The following is a 13,261-nucleotide window of genomic DNA, read 5'->3' as shown; positions in this document are numbered from 1 at the left end:
TGGATTGGTTTGGATTGGTTTGGTTGGTTTGGATTGGTTTGGATTGGTTTGGATTGGATTTGGATTGGTTTGGATTGGTTTGGATTGGTTTGGATTGGTTTGGATTGGTTTGGATTGGTTTGGTTGGTTTGGATTGGTTTGGATTGGTTTGGATTGGTTTGGATTGGATTTGGTTTGGTTTTGGTTTGGGTTTGGTTTGGATTGGTTGGTTTGGTTGGTTTGGATTGGTTTGGATTGGTTTGGATTGGTTTGGATTGGTTTGGATTGGTTTGGATTGGTTTGGTTGGTTGGTTGGTTTGGTTGGTTTGGTTGGTTTGGATTGGTTTGGATTGGTTTGGTTGGTTTGGATTGGTTTGGATTGGTTTGGTTGGTTTGGTTGGTTTGGATTGGTTTGGATTGGTTTGGATTGGTTTGGTTGGTTTGGATTGGTTTGGTTGGTTTGGATTGGATTTGGATTGGTTTGGATTGGTTTGGATTGGTTTGGTTGGTTTGGATTGGTTTGGATTGGTTTGGATTGGTTTGGTTGGTTTGGATTGGTTTGGATTGGTTTGGATTGGTTTGGATCAGATTTGGATTAAGTTTGGATTAGTTGGGATTGGTTTGGATTGGTTTGGATTGGTTGGTTGGTTTGGTTTGTATTTGGATTGGTTGGAATGGTTTGGATGGTTGGTTTAATTTGGATTGGTTGGTTTGGATTTGGTTGGTTTGGTTGGTTTGTGGATTGGATTTTGATTGAATTTGGATTGGATGTGGAGTGGATTTGGATTGGATTTTTGGATTTAAATTTGAAAGAATTTGGTTTTGGAAGGATTTGAACATGGACGTTTGTTGAACGTTTCGTATGAGAATTGTTTGATCATTCTTATGATAATTGAGAAGTGAAAAATGAGAAAGGAGTAGTGAGAAATGGTATGAGAAAAGAGGAATGAGAATTGAAAAGTTTCACTTTTTATTTCTCACTCTTGATTTCTCGCTTCTCACACAGCACATCTTACTTTTTACAGTGAGTTGCAGGAAGTGAGAAATTAAAAGTGAGAAGTGAGGAGTGAGTCGTCTCACTTCTCATATCTCATTTCTCTTTGTGAGAATTTAGAAGTGAGAAGCGAAAAAATAATATGTGAGGATTGAAGAGTGAGACGTTCCATTTCTCACTTCTTATTTGTTTCTCATACCTTTAGAACTAAGTAATAAGAAGTAGTATGTCTTATTTTGCACATCTCGTTGCTCATTTCCTAATTTTTTTTTTTTTTTGCTTCTTAGAACTCATTTTCACTTCAAACTGCGAGGGGTGCAAAATGATAAGTGATACGTGAGATGGAGCAATGGAAAAGTAAGGTGTCTCACTTCTCATTTAGAAGCAACTAGTACGAAATGAGAAGAAAAGGAGAAACATCTCTCATCTTACGTCGTCATCTTACTCAATCATCATTGACCTCTTCACACTGCTCGCATTTACTATTGTTCGATCAAATGACATTTTCCGTCAAATGACCCGTCCAGCGATTGACATTTGCTGCCGTCGAATAACCTGTTTGGTCCTATGACAATTTCTACAATCCATATGAATTTTGATCAAATTCCTTATTCCTTTTTATTCCTTTTCAGAGGAATAAACAATTTATCATATTTATTGACATCTCACATAGCGTCAACACAATGACTGAGTTGACAAAGCAGACTTATTAATATTTTGATAATTAAACCTGCGTGAACTTTGAAAACATATTCTAATCAATATCTTACCTTGCATCCTTCGCAGGTGAACGCCCCAAAGTGGAAACCAGCCGCCGGTTCTCCGCACACTTTGCACTGCTGGTTCATCTGAAACGAGAACGGAAAGGCAAAAACTCATTAGAATCGAATGGTTTCAGTAAAATTCGCTGCACACGCCTCCCTCTTCGATGCAGCCGAAAGCCCACCCGCACTACAAACAATGTAACAGTCCAGCCCCAGCTCAGCCAGCATTCATTGGTGCTTTATGTGGGCACCTTTCCCACGTTCCCGAGCCAGGTACGCTCGGCGCAACTAACGCGTCCAAAGTGGCATGATTTAGAGCCCTCGGGATCCACCCCGAACGAAATCGCGCCGCAAGCCGTTAAACAAGAAATCCTTGGACCAACACCGTCCGAAGTGAAATATATGCCACTTCTGACACCGCCGAAACCAACAGACATAAATCGGAGGCTGCGACTCCGCGAAACCCCGTGCACCCTTCGGTGGCACACGTGTCCGTAGTCCGAACGGGTGTGCGTATTGATGGATGTCTCCAAATGAACTGTCACCCCGCTCGGATCGCTTCTCGTACCTCCGCAACTGCCTTGGGGCTGTTTTTCTAATTTAGTTAGAGTGGACGCGCAAGTTTGTTTTAGTTTGCTAAACGTTTCGCCACGCTTCGGTAGTGGCGCGATGGCACTCTGTTCGCTGACTGTTGTCGTTAAAAATGACCATTCATTAGCGAGGCGCGAGAGCTCGCCGCTCGCAACCCGGACACTCATCTGCATACGTCCCCCCTGTCGGCTTTGGATGCGATGGGCAGGGGGACGGACTGCGACATGTTTAGCGAGATGTCGCAAAGTGTGTAGCGATCGATTGGAGAAGATGGCCGATGGCGGTTCAATCCAGCAGCGTCAGCATACAAACATACAAAACGGTCGGTAATTTATTACCGATAATTTAAGGCTGGTAATAATATTCAATATTGTTCGCGTTCGCTCGAATGACAACCGCCCGGTGGATCGCCGCCATCATCCCTCAGCGGCGCATAGTGGCGCAAGATGGCTGCTATGCGACACTGACTGGTTTGGATCGGTCGGTCGGTCATCGGAGTCCCGATATGGTGGGCTCGTCTGCTGCATCGGTGTGTCTGTGATAATGATCACTTTCTCTGTCCCAATTTGCTGCTGACGAGCGATTCGGGGGGTTTGCGCATCTTCCCTGCAGGGGGTCCCACAGCATCGATGCCAGCTAGATTCAATTGAATGTGGCGCAGAATTTACAAAATGAATATTTCTTTCCAAGAATTTGTTATTCACAGCCAGTGAACGGAATGGTAAACGGAGAAATATCATGAAAATATTTTCAAAAAACCAAATGCCCCCAAAAATGACGCCTTTTGTTTCCATCTGGCACCACTGGTCCCGACTGTCAGCTGTCAAATCTCGTGGCGCATGATGATGGAGGATGCTGCGCGGTTGGCGGGCGCCGCTGGCGAACGCATCACGTGCGCTTATCGTGATACGTGAGAGATGGGGCGACGCCGATTAACTATATTTATGTGTATAAACAGTTGACGACGACGACGACGATGTTGTGCAGAGCCATTATTTGTAATTCAATTTAACGTTTTTTAATCCATTGGCACATGTTGCTGCTGCTGCCCGGCTACCGAGAGAAGGCTGCATGCGCCGTTGCCAACCACTACGTGACGGAGGGCAGCCTACGGGGGTGTGCGTGGCAAGTACCATTGAAGCGTGCGCGTCACCCAGTGATTTTTATGGCCGTCTTCGGCAGCATCGATGTCGCGTTGAAGTTTCCGATTTGGGAATGTGCGTTGGTGGGGAAGGGTGGTGGAAGGTGTTCAATACTTGCATTTTTATTACTTTCAACTCTGACGCTGACCTAACCACCGCAAACGGATGCTGTTGTACAGATTCGCGTTGGATTTCACCGATATGAAGACGAAGATGAAAACGGCTCTTGACAGCGAACGATGGTGGTCAGATGCAACGAAATGCAGATGATCGTCTTTGAGAGCTGGAACAGATGTATGAAGTAATGAGTAGAATTGAAGTGGAAGATAGAAGGCAAAGAAGGGTGTTTACATTTTAATAAACTCGCTACAAATGTTTGCGAGATTGAATTTGCCCAACTAGCATTTGGTAATTGATAAATTTTGTGCAACAATAAGACAGAATCATCGATAGACCTAAAATTTTGCTAGGAATTCTTCGGAAGCATGACTTTGGCTTCCACGTAAATTTTTTGGATTTTTCATCATAAAATTTTACAAAAAAAATGAAATGCTCCTTGGCAAATTTGGCATAAACATATGTGTTGCTACATCAGTGGAATCAACCTCACATAAATACATCCTCTATTGTGGAACGTTCGGTACTGTCAATCATAAAATATTCTTTTTCACACAACAGACAAATGATTAATATTTCAAGCTTCATTGATTTCCAATAGTGTTCTCCCCCTAAACAGCCAGCCCTGTAATCTGCCAATTATCAACCGGTTGGTACCACTGCTGCTGGGCCGATCCCTGAACCAGATCAATCATAAACGAGCGCACGCACGATGACTAGTCAATTCACCTTCTAAGCTGGTTGTCCCACAACCAGCCAACCCTCATCCAATTTGCCACGGTTTGCACACGGCGATGATGCTGAGCATTTCCTACGCAGCTCGTCGTCGCTTAAAATCCCAACCGAAAAATATGGATGGGAAAATGATTGTCCGGTTCCTTTGGGACCCACAACCCATCGTCGTCGTCGAATGATGGTGCTGCTTATTGCCCGCTGCTGGTGGTGCTGATGATCCAAATCGGATTTCACCGAATAAAAGATTACACCGACAATTTGTCAAGCGGGAATTTGATGTGCTGTTGGCCGTTTAATCTGATTTCTCGCGCCTGAATTGGACTTGATGAGTCATCATCACCCGAACGAGCCGTGTTTGCTTAGCCCCCTTCCCCGGGCAGGCAACAAGAGCGACAGCGGAAACAGATGCGTAGCTCGACTGACTTGCGGATTGATCATCATCGGCATCGTGATCGCCCATCACCTGGAACATTTGGCGAGCATTGATTGCCACTTTTTGGGAGCGTGAGATATTAGGGCGCTTTGTCAGAATGGATCGCGATGGGACATGACCGCGCGTTTCAGCCACACTGACTGACTGTGATGGCACTGGGCAAGTTGGCATGTGAAAGAAAATTGATAGCCATCTTATCGACGGTTGCGATTCTGTCAATCTTGGCCTGATGTTGGAAAGAGGGTGGCCAAAGTGTCAGTAACAGCTGTCAGTACAAGTGCGAAACATCGACCCCCGGCCCTGGGGTAGGTGCGGATGTGCGGAAGCAGCTGCAGCCTCATTAAAAGGTGAAACGTTGACATTCGCCATTGTTTCCCGATGAGATTCGACGAGGGGCGAGTACGAACCGGTGAAGGACACGCGTAGATCGTTCCGAGCGACCATTTCATAACAATCGCTTAGCGTATCAAGATCGACTAGATCGGTGCAGCACGTCGTAGTCGTCGTCGTTGTTGTCGTCCGTCGGTCGTTTCTAGATCTGGATGCAACCTGGTTCAGTGCCGTACGAACTGAAAGAAGATGCACTTATCACATCCGGTAGGTTGACGGTGGAGCTCGATCTCGCTCGCACTGGCGCTGCATGCCACCAGCTGTCTCGTCTCCCGTTGACAACAATTGCGCGCGAGATCAAACCCGCGAGACAAAAATAACGAGATGAGTGCACAATTCATTTGCGGATACGCCGCCCGTCTCGTCACCCCCCATCTCGACGTAAGACGACGACGAGCTACGAGCGATATGGAAAATTAAACTATTACGGACTATTACGGTTGTGCGACCGGGCACTATTCTCTGGACGTGCCACGATCAGATCATTCTGTGCTGCGGTTTGCGTGGCGAGTCGGTTCCCGATCCGTAGTCTCAGCCTCACGGCGATTCACACACAGCAACACTCTTAACAGCAACAGCAACAACAACCATAATGGCCGGGGTAATGAAGAAATAAACACGATTTTATTACGATAGTTTCTCACGAAATAGGAACTGGAGTGAGCGATTAGATCTCATTCGGTTGGTTCCTGAGGCGGGCATTCGCGCGATCCTCGTTCGGCTGGAGATGCTCCATTGCTTTGCATTCCACCTCACACAGCTGAAGCTGCATATGATTGGAGTGAGAAGTTTTGCTCGCTTATTCTCGCGTGGCCGTAATTGCCGCGGATGTTACTTTGCATTTTGAAGTACATATTCCCATAAATACACACACACTCACATGCTGCCATTTTCTTATGATCTTGTTGAGGATGAGTTGGATGTTGAGTTCCCATTGCAGACGAGGAAATAAATCAAAGCTTTGTAGCGGGCGAACGGGAGGTGACTGATCCCATTCGATACGCCGCCGCGCCGCGCGGAGAAGTGACCGACAGACGACCGCCGTCCATCTGCACAAGCCGACCTTGTTGCAAATTTCGACCGATTTTATTAGGTGAATATGCGAAATTATTGCCCAATAAAAACGGGCAATTATTAGTCTGCTGCAGCAGGTCGGTCATCTAAATGGATGATAAATGTGGAAGTCCTACTACTACTACTGGTTGATTGGAAGATGCAAGCGCGCGCGATGATGCGATAATCTCCATAAAGAATAATGGCGCTCATTGGAGGCGATGATCGGCTGCAGACGGCGTTTTCATTGGATGACCTTTTTAGTTCGGGCCAATTGGGAACGGTTGGCTATAAAAGTGAACAAAAACTGAGCTTTGGATCGATTGGGCTGGGAAACGGAATCTTCTTGATGGATATTGTGCGCTATTACGGGACGTTAATATTCGAATTAAGTGTGATCAATTAATTTTGAGGTTTTTGGTTGAATTTATGCAATTTGTTAGATTTCGTTGTCTATTGTAGTTTTGAGCCACAAAAACACTTAGGCACGTTGAAGTGCATTTAAAATTAATATTATTATCGGCCACGTTCTTACGGTCGTCACAAAAAAAGAACGGAGTTTAGTAAAAATAAATATTGATTTGAAATATGGAAGTGCTCATCGCTGATGCTTGAGAGAAATAAAACCTCTTTTAAATACTTTTGAAGCAAATTCAGGGGTTAATTTAAGAATCAGAGAATCGACATCCGTACAGCTAATATTTGACTAAATATTGAAATTAAATCAGATCGATTGACTAGACTACCATTTCAAATAATTGAATACACCTTAAGAATATTCATTGCGATTTGCATATTAAATGCAATCACTTTTGGTACAATTACAGCCAACACGCAAACAAGTAGCACTGAAACTCCGCGTTAGCTGGCCAACGATTTGTTTTGTTTTTTTGTTGTTTCAATTTCAACGCCTACTTTCCATTCCAACGAACAAAAATTTTACTGTCGAGCAAGTATTTGAAAAGGGTGAGATGAATTATTAGGGGACCCTTTCGGTCAAACGACCCTTTCGACCAAACGTCCCTTTAGACCAAACGACCCTTTCGGCCAAATGACCCTTCGGCCAAATGACCCTTTCGGCCAAATGACCCTTTCGACCAAACGACCCTATCGGCCAAATGACCCTTTCGGCCAAATAACCCTTTCGGCCACATGATCCTTTCGGCCAAATGACCCTTTCAGCTAAATGGCCCATTCGACCAAATGGTCTGTTCGGCCAAATAGTATATTTGGCCAAACAACTTACGGTTTAGTGGCATTCGGCCAAATGGCTTTTGGCCGAATGGGTTTCGGCCAAACAACCCTTTCCCGAATTAATAATATGATGATTACCGCAAATCCCACAGTTAATTATTGTCTCAAGATTCAAAACAACTTACTTCACGGGATGAAAATGAACTCCTGAAACAAAAATTGGAGGAATTCCAATGAAACTTCGGAAGGAACTTTAAATAGAAGCCTTGCTTAGTTCTACTCTTTTCAGGAAAAAAAAAGTTTGGAATCAATCCCGAATTACATTCTGCACTTCTCAGATGTTTAGTTGTGGATTTCAGGAAAAGCTGCTGTTAGGGAAGTTCATAAAAGTTATAACAAAATTTGGGATACAGAAGCTCTGTAATTCCATTAGAGGATGTTAATGGCCGAATCAAAATATTGTTGGGATAACTGCCGAATGCTTTCGAAGGGTCTTTAATCCTATAAATGAAACGATTATGCGAAACAGGAGGAATCGGTTTTGAATGCGCTCGTTTGGTAGATCTTTAAAATTGTGTTTCTCCTCTTTGTGATAAAATTTAAGCTTTCACTTACTGAAACATTTGGCCAAAAAATGCCATTTGACCGAAATGGACATACGGCCGTAGAAGTCGTTCGGCCGCACTGGTCATAAGACCGAATACTCAGTTTGGCCGAAAATGTCGTTTGGCTGAAAAAGTCGTTTCGCCGAATAGGTTCTGTGGCCGCAGATACCGTTTGGTCGAAATAGAGATTCCTCAGAAATTGTCATTTGGCCGAAATGCCGTTTGGCCGAACAGGTCATTTGGCTGAAAATGTTATTAAGTCAAATGGGTCATACGACCGTCAATGTCGTTTGCTGAACAGATCATGCCCAAAAGTGTCATTTGTCTGAAGTGAATATTGTGAATTGATTTATGATTATTGAGTAGTGAGAAACAAGAAATTTGAAGGGACAAATGAACAGTGGATAGTGAGAAATGAGAAATATGTAGTAAGACATATCACGTCTCATTGTGAAAAGTGAGAAAAGCAAAATAAGAAGTGAGAATTGGAAGGTAAAATTCTCACCCATTCTCACTCCGCAGACCGACTGTCACCCCCGAGTGAGAAAAAATGATGAAGTGGAAAATGAGAAGTGGGACAAATGAACAGTGGATAGTGAGAAATGAGAAATATGTAGTAAGACATATCACGTCTCATTGTGAAAAGTGAGAAAAGCAAAATAAGAAGTGAGAATTGGAAGGTAAAATTCTCACCCATTCTCACTCCGCAGACCGACTGTCACCCCCGAGTGAGAAAAAATGATGAAGTGGAAAATGAGAAGTTAGACGATATAAACGACTTTGGATAAGTAAAACTAAGAACTAATGAGTGAGAAATGAGAAGTAAAAAGTTATAAGAATTTATCAGTGAGAAGAGAGTACTGAGAGATGAGAAGTAAGGAATAGGAAATATGAAATGGGAAGTGAGAAAAAAATGAAAAAAAAGAAAAGAAAAAGAAAAAAGAAAAAAAAAATGAAAAAATTTAAAAAAAATGGAAGAATTAAATGGGATAGTATTCGTCTTATTCATGACAAATGAAGATATTCCACAAACATTCTCTAAATAATTTCCTTACATAATAGAAATAAAAGAGTTGACATATGTATGAGAAGGTAAAAGTGATAAGCGGCAGTTGTGAAGTTGTAACTTGTAGAACTGAGAACTGACAAGCAGGGCTCGTACTTTTCGTTTCAGTGAGACGAAAACAAGCGATTTCCGAGCCGAAGGAGAATCTTTTTTCTAAGTTTGTGGGGAGAAACATCTTTCACTCTCTACTTTTTTTCTCTAGAATAAACCTGAAAGATGAACAAAAATCGTGTTTACTTGATGAAATTCGTTCCCTCATTCTTACGACTCACTCATTTTTCGCGAAAAATTTCAGTTTGCATTTATAAAAAAAATATGACCGCAACGGAATTCGAACCCAGAACACTAACAAAAATGGCACTGGGTTGCGCTCACTCTAGCCACACCACCACATCGACTGCTTATTTTGGGATAGGTTGTTTGTTCTATGAAAGCTACTCTTGTTTGCATTGGTGAAGGCACGAGAAGGATGAAAGAAGTGGAAAAACGAGCAAATCAACTTTTCGTGGCACTGACAGTGAGGGAGAAATAGTTATCTCTCTTCAGACCTATTTTCCTTTCCCGCAAAATGCTTTCTCGGCGAAAATCTGCGTGAGCGAGCATCCTCTGCTCGTGAGAATGAGGGAGCATTATGTTCCCGGATGACAAGTAAAATATGAGAAATGAGAAGTAAGAGTTAGCAGTCAGCAATGAAGATGGAGAGTTTAGCAGTGGCATGTGAGATGCGGTAAGCAAAAAGAAATAAGAAATTAAAAGAGTTTAAAGAGAAGTGAGGATAGAGAATTAGGAAGAGAAGAGTGGGTAATGGGAAAATATAAATGGCAAGTAAAAAATTGGGAATGATGAGGAACAAAAAATAAGATATAAGGAAAGAGAATTAAAAATTATAAAATAATCGATATGAGAGATGTTAAAAGTGGGAATAAACAAAAAATCAAATGCCAAAATCGGCAAAAGACAGAAATTAATATTTGACTGTTTTTTTAAGAGGCGCTCCAACTAGAGCAAACGACAATGGTCGTACAGACAAATAAAACCGAACGAAAGTGGACTTTAGGATTCAAGTATAGATAAATAGAGGCTATATGAACGGATCTGGCATCTTTGCAATAGTTTACTCTGACTAAAGATTCGAGCCAAAACAAACATTATAATCGAAGTTCCTAAATAGGGGCCGTTTGGCCAAAAGACATTCGACCGAAAACCATTTTGTATACCAAATTTTCAAAACTGCTTATCTGCTTTTGTGAACAAATATTTAAACGTCGATATGACGAATCTGACAGCTAACCAATGTTATCAACAGGTAGCGGAAGTCTTAACCAAGATGAATACACCACTAGGTGTTCCAATCTTCCAAATTCACGATTCAGCCATCTTGGATTTTAGTATGGGAGAGCCAGCCGGTTTGTTGTTGTTTTGCACTAATAATGAATTTCTCACCCCCGCCTTCTTCTCTCCCATAAACTTAGCAGGTTGGAGCACCTAGTAGTGTATTTATCTTGGTCTTGACCTATGCATTGATGGCGTTGGTTTGCGGGGGGTGGGAGTGCTATCAGACTCGTCAAATTGACGTTTGAATCTTTGTTTTCAAAAGTAGATAAGGACGACACAAATATTTAAAAACAAGACCGAAAACTTATTTTGACCGGACATGTCGTTTGGCTGAAACAATCGTTCAGTCGAATATGTTCTGTGGCCGCAATTACCGTTTGGTTGAAATAGTGGTTTCGCAAAAAGCTCAATTTGGCCGACAGGGTCATACGCCCGAAAATGTCATTTTGCTGAACAGGTGACGTCGGACTATTCGTGTGCCTCGTGGTTAAAGCTGTGCACCTTGAAGTCGTCGCAGATTTGTCCTCCGTTGCCTGCATAAACGCCGTCAAACGTTTCGTGGCTCGTCGCGGTCGTTGGCTCGAACTACATTGCGACAACGCGACTGCTTTCGTCGGAGCAGACCGAGAACTTCGCACAATGCGAGACGAGTTTCGTCGTCAATTTCGGTCCACGGACTGGGAAAACTTCTGCTTGGAAAGTGGAATCCAATTTCGCTTTATCCCGGCTCGTTCGCCACACTTTGGTGGTATCTGGGAAGCCGGAATAAAATCCTTTAAGTACCACTTTCGGCGCATCATGGGCAACCGCTCATTCTCCGTGGACCAGCTCCAAACCGTCGTTGCCCAGATCGAATCGGTACTCAATTCCCGTCCTCTTTCTCCGCTTACAGATTCTCCAGACGATTGTTCCGCTTTAACTCCTGGCCACTTTCTGGTTGGCGAACCCCTCGTTGCCATCCCGGAGCCCGACCTGATCGACATCAATCCGAATCGTTTGTCTCGTCTACAGGAGATGCAAAATTCGGTTCAAGACCTTTGGCATTGCTGACTCAGTCAGTCAACTTCAGTAGCGAGCAAAGTGGAAACAGCCACAGTCTGATGTCCGCGCTGGTCAGCTAGTGCTTGTCAAGCAAGCGAATGTACCCCCGCTCCAATGGCCATTGGGGAGGATTGTCGACACTATAGCAGGCAAGGATGGAAGAGTTCGGGTAGTCATTGTCAAGACTGTCTCTGGACAATACAAGCGTGCGGTCACTGAGATCGCTGTCCTGCCTGCAGAATCCACCGAAGATGACAACAAGGCCGACAGCGTGGTTGCTAGATCGTGGCTGGCCGAGTTCCGACGATTGCAGAAAATGGTTGAAGCGGACGGCTTCAACTGCGGCCGGGATGTTTAGAACACTCTTTACTTAGTTTGAACTAGGCTTGAACTACTTCATAAATTATATTTATAATTATATGCACACACCCTGTATAATCGTCACAGCAGTTAGTTGAATACAGCACTCGAACCAAACGCACGCTTTTGCTATTTATTCCGTCGGTCGGTCAATCCGAACAATCCCGTTCAAAGGTGAAAGAATATCCCCGTCGTCGTAGTTCTATACCAGTGGCTATTTGCGCATTTGCTTGCCAGTGATTTATGGACTGTTTTTTCCCTCGAAGAATTTCGCCGTGATCATATCACGGACAGTGAAATCAAATTCATCGCGAGTGAATCACTACACGCACTGCAATTGTGGCCAAGGCCAAAAATGTTATAAAGTCAAATGGATCATACGTATTTTGAACACTCGTATTCTGAACGGGTCATGGCCTAAAATATCATTTGGCAGAAGCGAAAAGTGCGAATTGATTTATGATAATTGAGTAGAGAGAAGCAAGAAATGTGAAAGGGGAAATGGGCGTGAGTCTTGAGAAATAAGAAATGAGAAGTAAAACGTATCACTACTCACTGTGAAAAGTGGGAAAAGCAACATGAGGAGTGAGAAATGAGGAGTGAGAATTGAGAAGTGAGAAGTGAGACAACTCACTTCTCACTTTTACTGGGAAAAGTGAGAAATTTGAATTGTGAAATTAGGAATGAAAAATGAGAAATGAGGAGTGAGAAGTGAGATGCCTTGCTTCTAACTCCTCTAATTTCCCTCACTCCTCACTCCTGTCGCACTTCACACAGTAAGGAGAAATAAATGGGAAGTGAGAAGTGATAAGCAACTAGTGAAAAGTGATAAACAAGAAGTCACATTGCTCTGTTTTTAGCTTTTCACTTGTTGCGTATTTCTTATTTCTTGCTCCTAACAGTGGGATAATAATATGTAGCAAAAATTAGAACTGAGAAGTAGCATGTGAGAAGTAAGAATTGAGCGATGTGATGTAAGAAATGAGAATTGGAACGTCTTACTTCTCACTTCTCCCTCTTAATTCCCCACTTCTCTTTTTTGGTGCTTCTCACTTTTAATTTTCATTAATCGCTTCACACTTTTTACATGCCATTTTTTGCCATAAAACCAGTTCGAACAAACGACATTTTCGACCGTGTGGGTCCTTTGACAAAAATGAAATCTTCAGCTTTTTCAACTAATTGACCATCTGGTCCAAACGGCATTTTCGGTCAAATGGCTCTTCTACCAAACGACCATTTCGGCCAAATGAAATTTTCTACCGAGTAACTGTTTCGGCTAAATGGAATTTGGCTACATGGTTTGCGGCCTAACACGTTATTTGGTCAAATGGCCTTCGACCAAACGACCTTTTGATCACAAAGGGCATAATCCGTTCCACGAAAGAAGTGAAATTTGGGTAGTCTCGTGTTCGCGTATGGTCAACTCAATTTTGATGGGTTAAAATACAAGATAGAAGTA

The 13,261-nt window shown here is 43.0% G+C and overlaps 1 protein-coding gene across 1 annotated transcript in view; it reads right to left on the bottom strand.

The window, feature by feature from the left end:
* The window catches only part of LOC134203961 (knirps-related protein-like), an 85,502-nt gene that overhangs the window by 16,852 nt on the left and 55,389 nt on the right, over positions 1-13,261 (bottom strand). Inside the window, 1 exon segment of the mRNA XM_062678799.1 lies at positions 1,744-1,821. Within this exon segment, the coding sequence (XP_062534783.1) occupies positions 1,744-1,821 (78 nt within the window).

This window comes from Armigeres subalbatus, unplaced genomic scaffold (assembly GCF_024139115.2).
Source record: "Armigeres subalbatus isolate Guangzhou_Male unplaced genomic scaffold, GZ_Asu_2 Contig30, whole genome shotgun sequence".
Classification (NCBI taxonomy): Eukaryota; Metazoa; Arthropoda; class Insecta; order Diptera; family Culicidae; genus Armigeres; species Armigeres subalbatus.
The sequence above is the reverse complement of the archived record's forward strand: the minus strand, read 5'-3'. Positions and strand labels throughout refer to the sequence as shown.